This window comes from Phoca vitulina, unplaced genomic scaffold (genome assembly GCF_004348235.1).
Source record: "Phoca vitulina isolate PV1807 unplaced genomic scaffold, GSC_HSeal_1.0 scaffold58, whole genome shotgun sequence".
Lineage (NCBI taxonomy): Eukaryota > Metazoa > Chordata > Mammalia > Carnivora > Phocidae > Phoca > Phoca vitulina.
Window position 1 is genome coordinate 10,002,256 of NW_022589761.1, and position 17,293 is coordinate 10,019,548.

Sequence of the window (17,293 nt, forward strand, 5' to 3'; positions counted from 1 at the left end):
GCTGAGCAAGGCTGAGTGCAGGCTGCGGTAGGTGGCAGGTCGTGAGCAGACTACAGGATGGACTGTCAATGGGTGCTGGACTAGCAGAGAGAAGAGGTGGGGGCTGTCCATTCCTGAGCCTCTTCTGTGCTAAATTCCTGACTGTCATACTCTCAGGGATCTTCACGTCTTTGTGCATCATTCCCATTTTATACACAAACAGACTGAGGCTCGCCCAGGTTACTGGGCTCTCAAGGGCAGAGTTAGAATTAGCATGCCTGTTTGCCCCTCTAGGAACTCTTTCCCACCAGTGACTTGCCTGGGGGGTCCTCTCCATGTTGGGGGAAGGTTTGGGGATGGAACCAGCTGGTAGGTATCAGAGAGGGGTAAGAATGAGGGAGACTGAGTGGAGTGAGAGGTCCCTGCTGCTGAAATGGAGGTTTGGGAGGGTAACTGCTTACTGTTTTTCTCCGGTGGGTGGGGCCATGGCCTACCGAATTTTCAGGAGCACCATGGTGACCAAGAGTCCCCAGGGAGGGGGGAGAATCCAAAGCACTGTCTCCCTAGCTGAAGCCCCAAATCAGTGGGCTGGGGTAGACACCAGCCATCCTTCCTTCTGTCCTCAGAGTCCTCCGCTCAGCTGAATTGAACAGTTCCCCTAAGTTTCCATTACCACCTTGTTTGCACTGCTTGGCACTTTTTCTAGGGACTGGGCGAGAGCCCTAGTGCCTGCCTCTCTCCTCCGGGAAGCCCCGTGAGTGCAGCCTCTGACCTTTTTATTCTGTTTCTAGGTAAGGGAGGCCGTTATCTGATCTCTGCACCCAATCCAGGAAGAATGAGCTGGGAGAGCATCTATGAGGCTGGGATGGTGGACTGAGAAAAAAAGAGAGAGCTAAGAAGGGTGAGAAGAAAGAAAATGTTCTTCCTGGCCTCCTCCTCATCCCCCATGGGCCACTATTCATAACAAACAATTACATAATCAGCCCTATCCAAATCAGCAAGAGCCAGAAGGGGAGGGATCTGGGCAAAGGACATGTGTCAGTAAGAAAGGAACAAAGAAAGTGATCTTAAGGTGACAGAAAGCAAGAGAGAGAAAAAATATCAGAGAGATGGGGGGAGGAGGGGATGGGAGGGAGGGGTCAACTAGGACCCAGAAAAACAGGAAGAAGGAATCAGAAAAACATACAAGATAGAGACAGAGCCTAGGAGGGAAAGACAGTCAGAGAAAGGAAGAGCTAGAGCTAAGGGCCACTCACTCAGAGATGTGTAGACTGAAAGCTGGACACATGGAGAGATCTAGAGAAGCAAGAAGTGGAGCCGCAGAGGAGAGAGTCAGACACATACCGGGGGCCTGAGACAGAAGGTCAGGGAGAGGGACACAGAGACACAAAGAGCTGCAGGAGTCCAGGGAAGGGACAAGACCTGCCTGAAGCAGAAACAGAGGGGCATCAGGGACCAGAGAGATGATCCCATCAAAGGGCTGGAGCCCTGGCCAAGTCTTGTGAGCAGCCAGCAGACATTCTTTTTCTAGTCCGTGTTACATGTCGGGCCCTGACAGACCAGATCCCTTGGAGTCCCAACCACAAGCCTCAGTGACAAGGGCATCAGTTAACACTTACAGAACCCTGACTACGTCCCGGGATGGTCTAAGCACCAGCACACACCCACCCGGTCCCACAGCAACCCCACGCGGTAAGGACAGTTATGATCTCCATTTCACAGAGGAGGAGACTGAGGCACGAAGAGGGTTAAGTCAAGGTCACCAGCTAGGAGTCAGGAGTCGACACCCAGGCATCTGGCCCCGATCTGCCATTTTAAGTTCTCCACTCCCAAGAAAGAGCTGGGGACCCTAAAGATGTGGCCCCTAAATTTGAAGAAGAGTTCTTAGCCTTGAGTCCAAAGAGTGATGGAAGGAGCCTCTGAAAGCCCCCAAATGATCATGCATCGTGGGGATCTGTCATGCCCACCGGGAGACACTGAGTTCAAGTACCTTGGATAGGTACAGCCAGAAGGTACAGCCGGAAGGTACAGCTCTAATTGATTCCCAACATGGTTATTGTGCACCCTACTACATGTCGAGCACTGTTTGAAAGGATGGGGGTCCACAGAGACCAAAGCAAACAATTGCAACAACAATGAATAAATCAGTGAGAATCTCTGTCCTCGGAGATGTTATTTGAATGGGAAGAGTCATTGATCCCAGGCTCTTGCCTCAGGCCTTTTGCCCTTGCTGTGCCCTCTGCCAGGAATGCTTCTCCCCACACCTTCCCGCAGCTGACTCTCAGAAGTCACCTCCTCCAAGAAGCCTTCCCTGACCACCCAATCTCCAGCAGCCCCCATCAGTCAGTATCCAACATAGTTCCTTGTTTAATTTTCTTCGTGGTGTTTATCACTAGCTGAAGTCATCGTATTGATTCAGTAGGCTGCTCGCTTTTCGTCAGCCTCACCTGCTAGCATTTACAGCCTTCATGAGGGGAGGGATTTTGATTTTCATGTTCTTTTTTTTTCCCTTTAGATTTATGTATTTATTTTTGAGAGAGAAAGAGAGAGAGTGTGCACGCCTGTGAGCAGGGGGAGGGGCAGAGGGAGAGAGAGAGAGAGACTCTCAAGCCAACTCCACGCTGGGCACAGAGCCCGACGTGGGACTCGATCTCACGACCCTGAGATCATAACCGGAGCTGAAATCAAGAGCCGGCTGCCCAACCGACTGAGCCACCCAGGCGCCCCTGATTTTCATGTTCTTTGCTACAGCCCCTATGCCTACATTAGTATGTAGTCTGTGCTCACTAAATCGTTGTCGATTTGTATTGACAACAGACTCATGTGTAAGCTCCCCCTGGACCACGAGAGGCGCTACCTGCCTTCCTCCTAAGTATTAACTCAGTTAATCTCCCCGCAGGCCTTGGAGGAGGGGACTGGATGGGGACAAAGAGCTTAAGAAACTTGCTAGGATTCACAGCACTGGATGATTCGAACTCAGGCACAAATACAGAAGCTAAGAAAACACGGAACGAAGGTTAAGAACCAGATCCCCAAATATGGTGAATTAACAGAGTAAAGCATGCCAGGCTGGAAATACTTTTGGGAGGGAAACTTCCTTCCTTAGATTTCACCAGAATATTACAGTGCTGGGTGCTGGGAACACAGCAGTGACGTCGGCCGCCCAGCGCCTCCCCTCACAGTGTTCCTGGTGGGGGGACAGCTCTTCCCCGGGGCGGGAGGCCCTCTCTCCAGGTCTCGCTCCTGCTGACGCAGGCTCATGGACTCTCATCCCAGCCCTCAGCTCTCCCAGCCTCGCATTTCCCGGCTGAGAGAGGCATGGCTGGGGAGGATGGGAGTGAAACTGCCACTCAGCTCAGGAGACACCTCTGAGGAAACCAGGGGAGGGAAGAGATGGACAGTGACAGGAGGGCGCGAGACAGGAGACAGGAGGGCACGGAGGAACAGCGAGAGGTTGGCTGTCCAAACACCCTGCCATCTCACCATGCGGGCCCAAGCCCTCTGCCTGTGCCTCCAGCCCCAGCCCTGACCCCTCTGGACTGTTGCTCTTGAGGGCAGGTTTGTCCCTCCGACCCGACTGTGTGCTCTGTGAGGACAGGAACCCCGGCCCATCTCAGTCTTTGCTGTGTCCCCGCTGCTCCCCAATAAATACTAAGGGTCAGACAACTTGAAAGTAGACAGCAGGCTACTGGAACATTCCAGGGGAGAGGTGAGGAGGCCTGAGTTGGGGCTGGAGAGGTGCGCTGGGGTGAAGGCAGCTGACCCTCTCTTTTCCTCCCCCTCCTCCCTTTGCTCCTCCTCCCTGCTCCCTCACACCCCCTTCATCTCTCCGCATCCCACTCCACCCCCATCCCCCTTGCACCGCGCCCCCCACGCCCATTCCCGGCAAGGCAGGACCTCTGATTTCATAATCTCAGTTCTGGCTCCTGCTGTCGACACTATTTCCTTTAGGAACAAAACAACGGTCAGTCTTGGCCGAGGCTGGCCCCTTCCCCACCCACACACAGATCTGGGCCCGCCAGGAAGAGAGCGGATTCTGGAGCGGCGGGGTGCATGGGAAGGCAGCTCAGGCCGGAGGACCTCCGGGCGGGCGGGGGGCGGCGGCGCGGGTAACCGGGGGTGGGGGGGTGGTGTTCGTGCGCCCCCTGCAGGAGGAGGGCTGCAAGCGCAGGGCCCGGGCGGCGGGGAGATGGGGAGGAGGCGGGGGCGGGGGCGGGGGCGGGGAGGCTGGGGCGGGTGGGTCGGGGCTGCCAGGATTTCCCTGAGCAAGCAGCACCGTCTTTGCGGTGCCCTGATGTTTAGAAAGCCCATACCCGACTTCTTTCTCTGGTCTCTGCCTTCCCCCAAGTGATAGGGCCATTGGGTACCTGGGGGTGTGGGGCGGAAGCCATGAGGAGACAGAAGGGAGAGGCTGACGGGGGCAGCGGGGGAGGAGTGCTGGAGGCTGTGACTACCATAGGACCCAGTAAGTTTTTAATATCATTTTATTTTTTTATTTTGGCAAAATACACATAACACAAAGTTTACCATTGTAACTACTCAAAAGTGTAGAATTCAGTGGCATTAACTACAGTCACAATTCTGTGCGACCATTATCACTGCCTTGTTCCAGAATATTTGCACCACGCCAAGGGGAAATCCCAAACCCATCAGGCTGCCGCTCCCCAGTTCCCTCCCCAGCCGCTGGTAACCACTAGTCTAAGCTCTGTCTCTATGAATTTGTCTATTCTGGACGTTTCGTGTAAATGAAAGCATACATAGTTGACTCTTGAACAACAGGTTTGAACTGCATGTCCACTAGATTAGGATATGAGCCTGGTACACATTGTAGTCAGCCCCGGCTGCCATAACAAAAAAACCACAGACTGTGTGGGAAGTCCAAGATCAAGGTGCTGGCAGATTCATTTCTCAGTGAGTACTTCTGGCTTGCAGATGGCTGCCTTTTCCCTCTATCCTCACATGGTGCAGAGAGGATACAAGGTGCCTGCTGTCTCTTCTTTTTTTTTTATATATCATTTATATATTTTAGAGAGAGAGAGTGTGCACACGGGGAGGAGAGGCAGAGGGAGAGGGAGAGTCTTTGAGTAGACTCTGCACCGAGTGCAGAGCCCAACATGGGGCTCAGTCTCACAACCCAAGATCATGACCTGAGCCAAAACCAAGAGTTGGACGCTTAACTGATTGTGCCACCCAGTGTCCTACTTCCTCTTCTTATAAGTGCACTAATTTAACCCAGGGGGCTCCACCCGCATGACCTCATCTAAACCTAATTTCCAGGGGTGCCTGGGTGGCTCAGTCGGTTAAGCATCTGCCTTCGGCTCAGGTCATGATCCGGGGGTCCTGGGATCGAGCCCCACGTTGGACTCTCTGCTCAGCGGGGAGCCTGCTTCTCCCTTTCCCTCTGCCTGCCGCTCCCCCTGCTTGTGATCTTTCTCTCTCTCTCTCTGCCAAATAAATAAATAAAATTAAAAAAAAAAACAAAAAACACCTAATTTCCTCCCAAAGGCCTTATCTCCTATACCATCACATTGGTGGTTAGGGCTTCAACCTCTTACTTTGGGGAAAACATAATCAGTACACCATCTTTGTTTTCTAGTTAATCACTGGAGACCTCACATGCCAATATTAGCAAGAATCCAGTGTTTACCTCTCCTTCCCAAATTGTTGAGGAATCCACTCAGGTCATGATCTCAGGGTCATGAGATTGAGCCTCATGTCAGGCTCCATGCTGGGCATGGAGCCTGTTTAAGATTCTCTTTCTCCCTCTCCCTCTGCCTTTCCCCTCTCCCTCTCTAAAAAATAATAAAAAGTAAAAAAAAATAATAAAAATCTGGAGATGTTTCAATATTAGGAAATGTATTAACATAAGCCATCACATTAATAGATCAAAGGGGAAAAACCATATGCTCTTACTATGGGCCAGGCACTGCAGATACTGCAGAGAGTGACATCATAGTGTAGAGGAAGTAGACAATAAAAAAATTAACACATAAACAAGGTGTTGGCTAGTGAGTGTAACCAAGAAAATAAAACAAAGTAAGAAAATTAAAAGTAATTTAATTGGAGGGCTACTTTAAATAAGTTGATTCAATCTTACAAAGAGCATTTATGCAGAGGTCTGGAGGATGAAAGTGAAGCCACCTGAGAAAGAGGAAAGAGAATCACAGGCAAAGGAACAGCAAGTGCAGGAGCCCTCAGCCCAAAAGGGTGTCTGGGGTTCAGGAAACAGAGAGGCCAGTGGGACTGGGGTGTGGTGATTGATGGGGGATGCAGCCGAAGAGGATAACTCTGGCTATGTTTGGAAACAGGAGTCTGGGTTCTCCTGTTTGAATCACTCAACCACTCAAAATTCAAAATCCAGAGAGGAGTACTTGGTGGATCTGACGTGGATCATGTGGCCCAGGGGAACTTGCAGGGGCAACTTGATCAACCCCCAAATAGATTTCATCTAGTAGGGATGGGGAGATACCCAGAGCTAAATATAGGGGCTGCTACCTAAAGAAGAGGAAATGGAAGCTGGGAGATTCCAAACAAAAGATACCCATTGTACCAATTCAGTGGCACAAGAGCTTCACCCCCAGTGAGAAAAAAATACATTATTTCTTAATAGGAGCAATTATTGGAAAATGATGTCAACATGAATCTCTCCTTCTTCCTGGCTCTCTGTCATGCTGCCACTTCAACAGCTTTTGTACATTTGTTTCTCCCTCTGTTCAGGTGCCTTTCCTTCTCTTCCCGTAGAATTCCTTCCTCTGCAGCATCAGATGCTTTGGAGGTTTGTGGAAGTCCCCATTTCTTCAGGACCGGGAGAAAGAGCCACAGGACAGAAAGGCAACCACTCAGCACCACGAACAGCAGCCCACAAACCTCCTTTTCCCTCCCAAAGCTTTTCAACCTCATGGTGGTTTTTAGAAATGCCCCTAAACTCTATGACACTCCTCCAGTCAGAGGAAGAGTCTGATGCCCCTTCTCTTGAATATGGGTCTGACTTCCCGACTTGTTTCTCTTTGAGTCTGGTGGACGAATGGTCTGATTGGGCTGGTGATTAAGCAAGGCACATCTAAAATAATTTCCCTTTTGATTAACCCAGTTAAGGAAATGCAAGTAAAAATACAGAAGGTACTTTCATGGACCCCATTATGGGAATTAGGGCTGTATCTCACTATCTCTCTCTGGGGACTCACAGCCTGTTTTCTTCACTCAACGTGCCTACTTATTCCCCTTTTTGTAGATCAACTTCTTCTAGATGGCTTTTAAAGATTTTATTTACTTATTTACCTGAGAGAGAAAGAGAGAGCACGCATGTGCAAATGAGGGGCGGAGCAGAGGGGGAGGGAGAGGGAGGAAGAATCTCAAGCAGACTCCCTGCTGAGAGTGGAGCCTGACACAGGGCTCAATCTCATGACCCTGAGATCATGACCTGAGCCAAAACCAAGAGTCGGATACTTAACTGACTGAGCCACCCAGGTGCCCCATTCTAAATGGCTTTTAACTTGTGAACCTACAAACTGTAGCATGAATATGTCTCTGGCTTTCCCTGGCATTGTGCCTTACCCAAGCAAAAGTGACTTTGGGTTCACAGTGTCAAAAAAGAGAATTAGATTGATCTAACCCATGGATGGTTTCCTTGTCCTCTTACCATGTCAGAAGATAATCCTTAGTCCAAACCACTGTGGCCAAGAAGGTGAGGTAATATAGTAAAAATTATATGACTGCCTAACACATCCCTTTGGAAGAGACTAGGGGTGGGGAATAATTTCAAAATGTCCCTCTGGCCAGATTTTTGTCAATCTCATTGACCACCCATCCAGCCTCTAGAAAGCTGCCTTCTTTTGGTGCAGATGTGGAAACTTTGGGCTCGGGAACAGGGTCACATGATGTAAATCATGGAAACTGATGCAGAAGGAACCAACCTTTTCTCAGAGGCAGATATTGAGACTCTGATGGATTCCCTTCTGGAACACATTTCCAATTATCTTCTAGACTCTCTCCTAAGTACTGAATCCTCCAGGGTTCCTCAAACTGTTGTAACAAGAAAGACCTGGGGGGAAGGGGTCTACAAGGATGGACTGTGGCAGAACTCCTGTTGCTGACAGCTTAAATGAATGTTTGAATGTGTGGATTAAAAAAAAAAAAAAAACTGGGTGATTTAGGAAGAATGGATACTCTAAGTAATGTGTAGGCAGAACTGGTAGAAAGCGTGGGCCCTTGGAGAAGAGTCGCTCTAGAGGCAAGAAGTGGTGGGAGCTCTTAGTACAGGTGATAGGTTTGACTCTGCTATCTTGAGCCGAGAAAGAGGTCTTGGAAGGCTGTAAATGAGTCATAGAACCCATAACTGCTGATGGCTGACCTCCAAACATTCTATCTTTTCTTGTCAGTCATCGGCTCAAAGCCCAAGGAATGAGCACTTGATGAATATAGATTAGAACAGGTGCCTGCCCTCTGGCTATATGGTGGCTGGGTAAGGAAAGAGCCCTACTCTCTGAAAGAGACTAAATTGTTCCCAAATTTTCACTCTTCTGGTATAACACTATACACCCACATCCTTTGCCAAGTACCTTTGCAATGCTTTTCATTTGGGGAAGAATGTATAGCCCAGCCCCACTGATGTTGGTCTTGATCACGTGGCTTGCTTTAACCAATGGAATGCAAGCAGATGCTTTAAATCTGTGGGCCCAGGTTGGGTAGCTTCTTCTTTTTTTTTCTTTTTTAAGATTTTATTTATTTATTTGAGAAAGAGAGCACAAGTGGGGTGAGGGGCAGAGGGAGAAGCAGAATCCCCGCTGAGCAGGAAGCCTGATGTGGGGCTGATCCTGGGAATCTGGGATCATGACCCGGGCGGAAGGCACACGCTTAACCAACTGAGCCACCCAGGCGCCCCAGGTTGGGTAGCTTCTTATGCTGCTGTCATCTGTAGCAGCTCAAGTAGCTGCTTCCCCATCAGCTTGGGCCCCAGAAGGACTGAAGGACTCCAGACTTTCAGTTGGATTCAGGTCTTAACAAACAGATTTTCTGGCATATACATTATATATATATAATATACATTATCAAACCATATGAACACACCTGCTACATTGCCTGGCACATAAAAGGTCATTTCATTCATTCACTCGTTCAATTCATTCATTCATTTACCATCTTCCTGTGTATCTTTGTCACACTATTACCCACTATTCCCCCTCCTTCTAGTCTTGCCCTTCCTTTCCTTTGCCTCTCCTCCTCTCCTTCCTCTTTCCCTGATTCTTTTCCTTACACACTCCCTTTGCTCCTGTGTCTGTCTTGTCATCCATTCTCTGACACCAACAAGGTGTTATACAATCCAGCTCCATTCTGACACTAACTGCCTGGGGTTAGCATCAAATTTCATAGATTTAAGGGCTCCATCCCACAAGACTGCTCCCACTTCAGATGCTACCTTCAAGTTTCGGGTATCCTGAGGCCACCCACGCTTCTGCCTAACTGGCTACAAATTCACGGTTTCCTACAACCCTCTCATTAATTCACTAATTCACTAGAACATCTCACAGAACTCAGGAAAGCACTATTCTTAGGACTACAGTTTTACTACAAAGGATACAACTCAAGAGCAGCCAAATGAAGAAGGCACACATAAGGGAAAGGGATGCAGAAATTCTGCACCCTCTCCTTGTGGAATATGGGCATCCTCCCAGCACATCAACCAGGTAAGGATAAACCAGTTTTTATCTGGGTTTCATTATACAGGAGTGATTGATTAAATCATTGGCCACATGATTGAACTCAGTCTCCAGCCCCCTTCTCCTTCCCAGAGGTCAGACTAGCTTAAAGTTCCAATTCTCTAATTATGTAGTTGGTCATTATGGTTGACCAGCCACCATCCTATCTCAGGGCCCACCAGGAGTCACCTCATTAGCATAACAAAGTCTCAAGAACCAGGAACAACTACTAGATATATAGTTTTAAAATCATATTTTATCTCATTTTCTTATATTTAAGATTTGTCCATTTGTTTCCCTTAGGGAGACTGAATAAATAGGGAACAAGGGTGCCTCTCCCGGGTCCAGGAGGAGAAGTCAGTCCCAACACCAAGTCCCCACGTGTGGAGAGTGGATGTGATCTGCTTACCTCAAGAGACGGGAATAAAGACCAGATCCTCCTCTAATGTCTCTTCCTCATCTAGGCTAAGAAAGAAAATATTTAACTTCTCACAACAGTGAAACCATAAAAGACTAGGCTCAGGGTAGAGTATATCCTGGGGTTGAGTGATCTTAGGAGAATTACACAGTCTCCATCCCAAAAAAAGCCTGGGAGAAAACCCTCAGTGCACTTCAGTGAAGAAAAGAGTCTCTCAGGATAAAGACCCTCATTCCAAGTTTTCCTGGCCCGAGCTAGTCTTATCTTGCAGGTGAATTATTGCTAAAACTAAGACTTATTGGGATGGCAAAGCACTTCAACAAGGGGGAGGTTACAGGGTCTCTGGATCTCACAAGGAACAGCTTTAGTTCAGACATTTTTTTCTAGGTGGTCAAGTGCTTGTGGGTCAGCAGGCCAATCACCTTGTAAACCTCTTCCTGTGCTTCTCCTAGATGAAGTAAGTCTTGGGGAACCTCACTGACAAGGAGCAGCCTTCCAAGAAAGCCTTAGAAGGACTGGTGAGTCTGGAAAAATTGGTCCCAAATGGTTGAGTCATGTCCATTCCATACTCTAACCAATAGGATCAAAAGTCAGGTCTCAGATACCCACTATTTAGTGAGATCATCAAGTGTTGTATGAATAAAAGTCCTATATGGACATTCCTTTGATTTTTAATTCCAGCTGATTTTTGTAAACATGCATGTGATGGAGTGGGGGAAGTCATGAAGAGTCTGGAATCCTGGATTCCAAGTTTTGCCCACACTACTGATCTCCTTTGAGATATTGGATAACCACCTCCCTCTTTAGATCCTAATGTCTGAGATGTAGGGTTGGTCTAGATAACATCTTCCATCTCCCTAAGCTATCTGAAGAGTCAAGTGTGATGATAACTTCAAAAGTGCTTTGTAAACAGGAGAGCATTCTTTAGATGGCCAGTTGGTGGGGGATGTCTTTTGCAGTGTTCTCTGACTGAAAACCTTTTCTCTAAATTAGCTCCCCACCTCTTCCTATTTGTTTCCTATCTTCACCAGTTCTGAGCTCTCTTCATAGCGCTTATCACTGTCTGCCATGATTTTGTTTATTTATTTTCTCCCCCACTTGATGTCAGTTCCAGTAGGGCAGGGACATCTCCCTGGTTTGCTGCCTAATCCCCATCTTAGCATCCTAACATCAGATGAAAGCTGGAGGGAAACTGCCCCCCAAGTGCTTTGGAAATGTTTAAGCCTTCATCAAGTGCTGTTCTATTTTGACTTGTTCTATAGGTAGAAATAAAGCCCTTTGTGAATGACAACTTCTCTGTGAATGTTACAAAGGAATTAATAAATATGCACTTTGTAAAATGGAAAAATCACTTTATTACAATGCACCCTGCCACTCTGCTAAGATCTTTTGTAAACAGAAAAATTTTTGTGTTACAAAATGCTGTACAAACCACATGCAATGTTTACAAATACTCTATCCCATGTGCCATCTAGAATCTTTGCAAATGGTAAAGTGCTTTGTAAATGTCAAGCTACTTAAAAACTACAAAATGTTCTGTAAACAACAAGGAGTTCTGTATACTACAGAATCCTCTGCAAACCTCAAAGGGTTTTGCTGAAGGTAAACAATATTTTTAAATGCAAAATTATCTGTCCACATCAAATTCCTTTGTAATTATAAAGTGCTCTTAAACTGCAAAACACTTTATATTTTGGAAAGATAAATAAGTTGCTATGTGCTTCATAATAAATTACTGACAAGAGGCAAAGTTTCTTACACAATGTAAAGTCCCGAGAACACTAAATAGTAATTTGTAAATAGGTGCATGTTTGTTGATGGTCACCTGCTTTGTTAAGTACGTGATTTGTTGATTATCCAATGTCATCTCTTTCCCCTCCTCTGGAATCTGGGTGGAATTTGTAGCTGCTTTGGCCCATGGAATGCATAGGAAGTAACAGTGCCAGACTTCCAAGGCAAGGTCCTAAAACGAGTAGTTTCTACCAGGCTCTCTCTGCTCCACCCTCCACTCACTGATTCCCCATGAGACTAGTGCCAGCAACCCAATCTCATCCCTACTGGAGGATCCCTGGACTGTTCCATCAACTGCTCTTGAGCAACCTCAGTCCCACACAGCTCAGCCACCGACCAGAGCCCTTGGAAGAAAGACCAATGCCCTGTTTTCCTCCTAAAGTTAGAGTATAGCTTCCACAGCTTTCCTTCTGGCCACCTGCTTCGGTTGAACCTGAATCTTACTGCCCATGGCCCCAGTAGGGTAGGGAAGGAACACTGGTTAGGTCCACATGTGACCTCGACCATGACCCATCCCTCAGCAGTGAAGGTGTAGCTCAGACTGCCCAAAGACCATAATCTGAGATGCAGTAAGCCCTCACCCACCCCAGACCCCAGCCTCCCTTCTCCTGAGCACTGGGATGAAGCACCTGCCTGGGGTTGAGGCAGAGAGGATGGAACAGGGAAGGGGGGTTACCTTGGCTGACTGGGACCCCCATCCCCACATCCATCCTCTCAGGCGTAGGAACCAGCTACCTCTCCCACCCTTCTCTCTGAAATAGCCTCACTCCAGACATGCCTTGAATGGCCCCTCAGCATGAAACAGGAGGAAAACCAAAGCACGGGGTTGATGGGACAGGCCACCCCTCTCCACAGCACCTCAGTGTCAAGAGCTCAGCCTTGGGAGTCACTGGGCTCTGGTGTTGTCAGGCTCTGCCTTTAGGCCAGTGACTTCACCTCCTGGAGAATGTATTTACTTGTCAGACACTTCAGTGGTATTCACTTGGTGCCAAACACTGTTCTAGCCACTCTGTCAGTACTATCTCATTGAGTCTTCAATACCGCCTGTGAAGAGCGTTTGGGTGGGGAGGTCTGGCCCTGTCCTTCCAGAGCCTCAGGTCTGAAGGCAGAAACTAAAGAACACCTTCCTTCCATTCCTGATGGAGAGTAAAACAAACACAGGGCCACCCTGCATGCAAATATCCACAGTGGCACTGTTGACAAGAGCCAAAAGATGCCAACAACCCACATGCCAATTACCTGATGGAGGGATAAACCAAATGTGGTGTTTCCATACAGCAGAATATTATTCGGGCCTCAAAAGTACAGAACTTCCTTTTGGGGTGATGAAAATGATTGGACCCTGGACAGAGACAATGGTTGCATGATGCTGTGATTGTACTAAATGCCATTGAATTGTATACTTTAAGATGGTTAGTGGTTAATTTTATGTTATGTGAATTTTAGTTCAAAAAAAGAAAAAAAAAAAAAAGAGCATGGTAGCACAGATAACCATTGGGTCCAGAAAGAGCGGAACTTTATTTTGATCTCACTGGTTTTGGTGGATATGATCAGAGAAATATGGACGATGTTTTAAAGTCACAAGCACAGAGGCTGAGGGCTGAAGTGGCCTTTTCAACTCAAGGAAAGAACAAGAGGGTTGGGGGGTGGTTAGGTATACATTTGGGCCTCAGTTTCCCCAACTGTGCTATGGATGGTGATGACACCAAGTTACTGAAGGTATTTCTTGGCCCTTCAACCCAAGGTTTTACTCTCCATCAACAGTGCAGGCCATCTGGGGATGAACGGTGAAGACAGCAGGCTGGACAAAGGAGAGACTACAGAAGGGAGAGTGAGCAGGGAGGAGTCGGGAAGCCTCTACAGATTCCCTGTGAGCAGAGGTGGGGGCTGGATGGAAGGGCTCTGAGGGGATCTGCATCCCTGGTCCCACTCCCTGGCGGGGCAGGAAGCAGAGCTGGAACTCAGGGGGCATTTTCACCAGCCCGTTCCTCTGAGGCTTGATGTCAATGTCTTCCAGGGCCTTGGGAGATCCTAAGGTGAAGTTCTGCAGCACCGAGGTCAAGATCAGGAAGAGCTCGGAGCGGGCCAGGCTCTCACCCAGACAGAGGCATCTTCCTGAGGGCGTGAGGGGGGGGATGTGTCATTGGGGGCGCCCTCAGGAGCACTCAGCTGCCCCACCCCCGCTCTCCCAGGACATTTGCATGCTCATTTACATAGATTTACATGTGAAGTACTTCTATTCTTGACCTCAATACCAGCAACACCAGTGTATGTGTGCATGCATGTTTCCATCTGGTCCCACCTCTTCTCAGCCTGTCCTATACTGTGCCCTCCTCTCTCTCGGTCCCCAGTCTGTGCCTGTTAGGAGTTCTTTATCTTTCTCTGTGTATCTCTGGTTAAGTATATTCTCAGGTCATCCAATTTTTTGAGAAAATGTGCAAATAGTGGAAAAAATCTTGCTAGTGTGCCCTAGGTATGAGGAATCATGAGAGAGAGGTAGAGGGGAAATGAAGCCTCTGAGGTCCTGGGCCTGGGCCAATATACAGTAGGCGGGCCCCAGTACTGAACAGGCTATTAAAATATAGAGCTACTGGGGCGCCTGGGTGGCTCAGTCGGTTAAGCTGCTGCCTTTGGCCCAGATCATGATCCCAGGGTCCTGGGATCAAGCCCCGCATTGGGCTCCCTGCTCAGCAGGGAGCTTGCTTCTCCCTCTCCTCCCAACTCATGCTCTCTCTCGCTATCTCTGTCTCTTACTCTCTCTCTCAAATAAATAAAATCTTTTAAAAATATATATATAGAACTACTTCTGAACCCTCAATGTGCTGCAGCTGCTACTCTAAGCTTCTGAGGGTCCCACTCTTCTGGTCACCTTGGCCTCCAAACCCCAGACCTACCCACAACCAGCACTAACAGCATAAGCCTCCCAGACCCAGTCCCCACACCCAACCAGTGACAGTTCCAATTAGTCGGTGGGCCCCATCATGCTTGATAAACATTCAGAATCGCACCGTGCCTCTCATATCTCCCCACAGAATGGGGTCAACCACCACAAAAGTGTCCCATCCAAATAGAGCCTGGGTGGGATCCCATCTGCTGCGAATTTTCTAGAATATAGCTAGTCTATGTCATTTTGTTATGGAAGCCTGAGCTGAGGGAGACAAAGAGCCTCTGTGAACAATAGCCACAATCTCCTCCTGTGTTTCTTAGATATAAATTTAGCCAGAAATATGCAAAACTTAATTAAGAAAACAAAAGCCAGAGATGCCACCAAATCATACAAGAGTTGATTCAGTGGACACACACTCTAGTTTTTTCTGGGATATCTCAAACTTCTCAAGTTGTCAAAGCTATCCAAATTAATCTGCAAATTTGAGTTAATCCTAGTAAAATTCCAGTGGGATTTTTTGAGACCTTGAAAAAAAAAATTCTAACGTATACTTGGAAGAAAAACAAAATGTGTTACAAGAACCATGTAACTATCCGAGAAAGAAGAGTAATGGAGGGAGACTAGACCCTGTAAAATAATAGAACTTATTATACAGGTATAATAATCCAAATAGTATGGTATAGCTAGAAAAAACACATCAGTGAATCAGTGTGGGTATGGGTCAGTATAAGTAAGCCAGGAATAGACCTAAGGAGATTTAAAATGTTAGCATATGATAAATTTCAAGTCAGTGGCTAAAAGTTGAATTAATTGATAGGTGGATCAAGGCACTTGTACACCTATAACAGTGAGTGAATATTCCTTACATTTTTTGCCCTAGGTGCCTCCTGGGCCTCATTCTAGTCTGGGGCTTGGATTTCAACAACTAGCTAATATGAAATAAATCAATTCCCTTTCCTCTTTTCCCTTCCCTACTGTTCTCTTTTTCTTCTTACCTTTCTTTTATCTACTTACCTATTATCTATCTACCCATCACCTACTTTTGTGTGTGTGCATATATTTAACAAAAAATTTGGAAGGACATCCTCTGTGATATTAACAGGTCTGAGTTTTGGAGCTCCTCTCTACTTGCTAGATGGGATGCTTCCCAATTCACAAATCAGTTAATAAAGCCAATTAGATTTAAAAAAAAAAAAAGTCTGATTTTGGTAGTGAATTACAGGTGATTTTCACTTTCAATTATATTGCCTCCTTGCTTGTATAAAAATTAAATATAATAAAGTTCTTTTTATTTTGAAAGAAAAGCTCAAATACCTTTCTCAATTCTCGGCACATAGCCAAGAATGTTCAATAATGGATCACTCATTTGTCTGTTCTTTGTGTGAGAATGTGCGAACATGTGTGTGTCTTTGTCTTTCGCTTCATCTCTGCCATTGACTTAGTCTCTACCTTCCCCATTTACCCCTTCCTTTTCCTCCACCCCACACCATCTCTGTCTCTGTAGATTTCTTGCTTTCTCTTTCCTTCAGAATCCTCATCTTTTTCAAAAATCTTCACGCAGTGTTTGGGGTTGGACAAAGGGAGAAATTCACACAAAGGGGAGGTGGTGAGCAGGAGTTCTCAAAATGTGGGGAAGGACCCAGCTTACCCAGGGAGAATGGGATAAAGGCCCCCTGTGTCCTAAAGTTGCCCTCCGCATCCAGGAAGTGGCCAGGGTGGAAGGCTTCTGGCTTCTCAAAGTGGCATGGGTCATGGAGGACCGAGCTCAAGATGGGATACACAGTAGTGTCCTAAGAGGGTGTCAAAGCCAAGAGGACCCAAATGGGCATGAACAAGGAGTGGCTGAATCAATTATTGTACATCCACAATTGATTAATAATGAGCTTCATCTGTTGTATGGTTCTAAGTTGGTGGCTGATATTTTGAATAACTTTGAATAACTTTGCCCCATTTGGTTAATAGTTGTGTCCCAAGCTTTCCAGGTATCCCCACCAACTACCCAATCCCCAAGACCCTTTGGACTTCTCCATAATCCAGCAACTAAAAGGTTCACATTTGGCTCAGCAGAAGCCTCCAAGGACCCAACTCAAAAACAAGAGCCAGGATCTACAGGCATACCTCAGAGATATTGCAGGTATGGTTCCAGACTACCGCATTAAAGTGGGTAGTGCAGTAAAGTGGATCAAATGAATATTTTTATTTACTAGTGCATATAGAAGTTATGTTTATACTATGCTATATTAGCTGTGCAATAGCATTATGTCTGGAAAAAAGTTTAATAATTGAAACTAATTAATTTTAAAATACTTTATTGCTAAAAAATGTTAACCATCATTTGAGCTTTCAGCAAGTCATAATCTTGCTGATGAAGGGTCTTGCCCAATGTTGATGGCTGCTGACTGATCGAGGGGTGGTTGCTGATGGTTGGAGTGACTGTGGTAATTTCTTCTTCCTTCATTCCTTCGTTTCTCCCTTCCTTCCTTCCTTCCTTCCTTCCTTCCTTCCTTCCTTCCTTCCTTCCTT

At 47.0% G+C, this 17,293-nt stretch overlaps 1 protein-coding gene across 1 annotated transcript in view; it reads right to left on the minus strand.

The window, feature by feature from the left end:
• Positions 1-13,630: 13,630 nt before the first annotated feature.
• LOC116623227 (cytochrome P450 2B4-like) overlaps positions 13,631-17,293 on the minus strand; it is a 10,783-nt gene continuing 7,120 nt past the window's right edge. Inside the window, 3 exon segments of the mRNA XM_032390167.1 lie at positions 13,631-13,657; positions 13,814-13,998; positions 16,419-16,560. Of these exon segments, the coding sequence (XP_032246058.1) occupies positions 13,631-13,657; positions 13,814-13,998; positions 16,419-16,560 (354 nt within the window).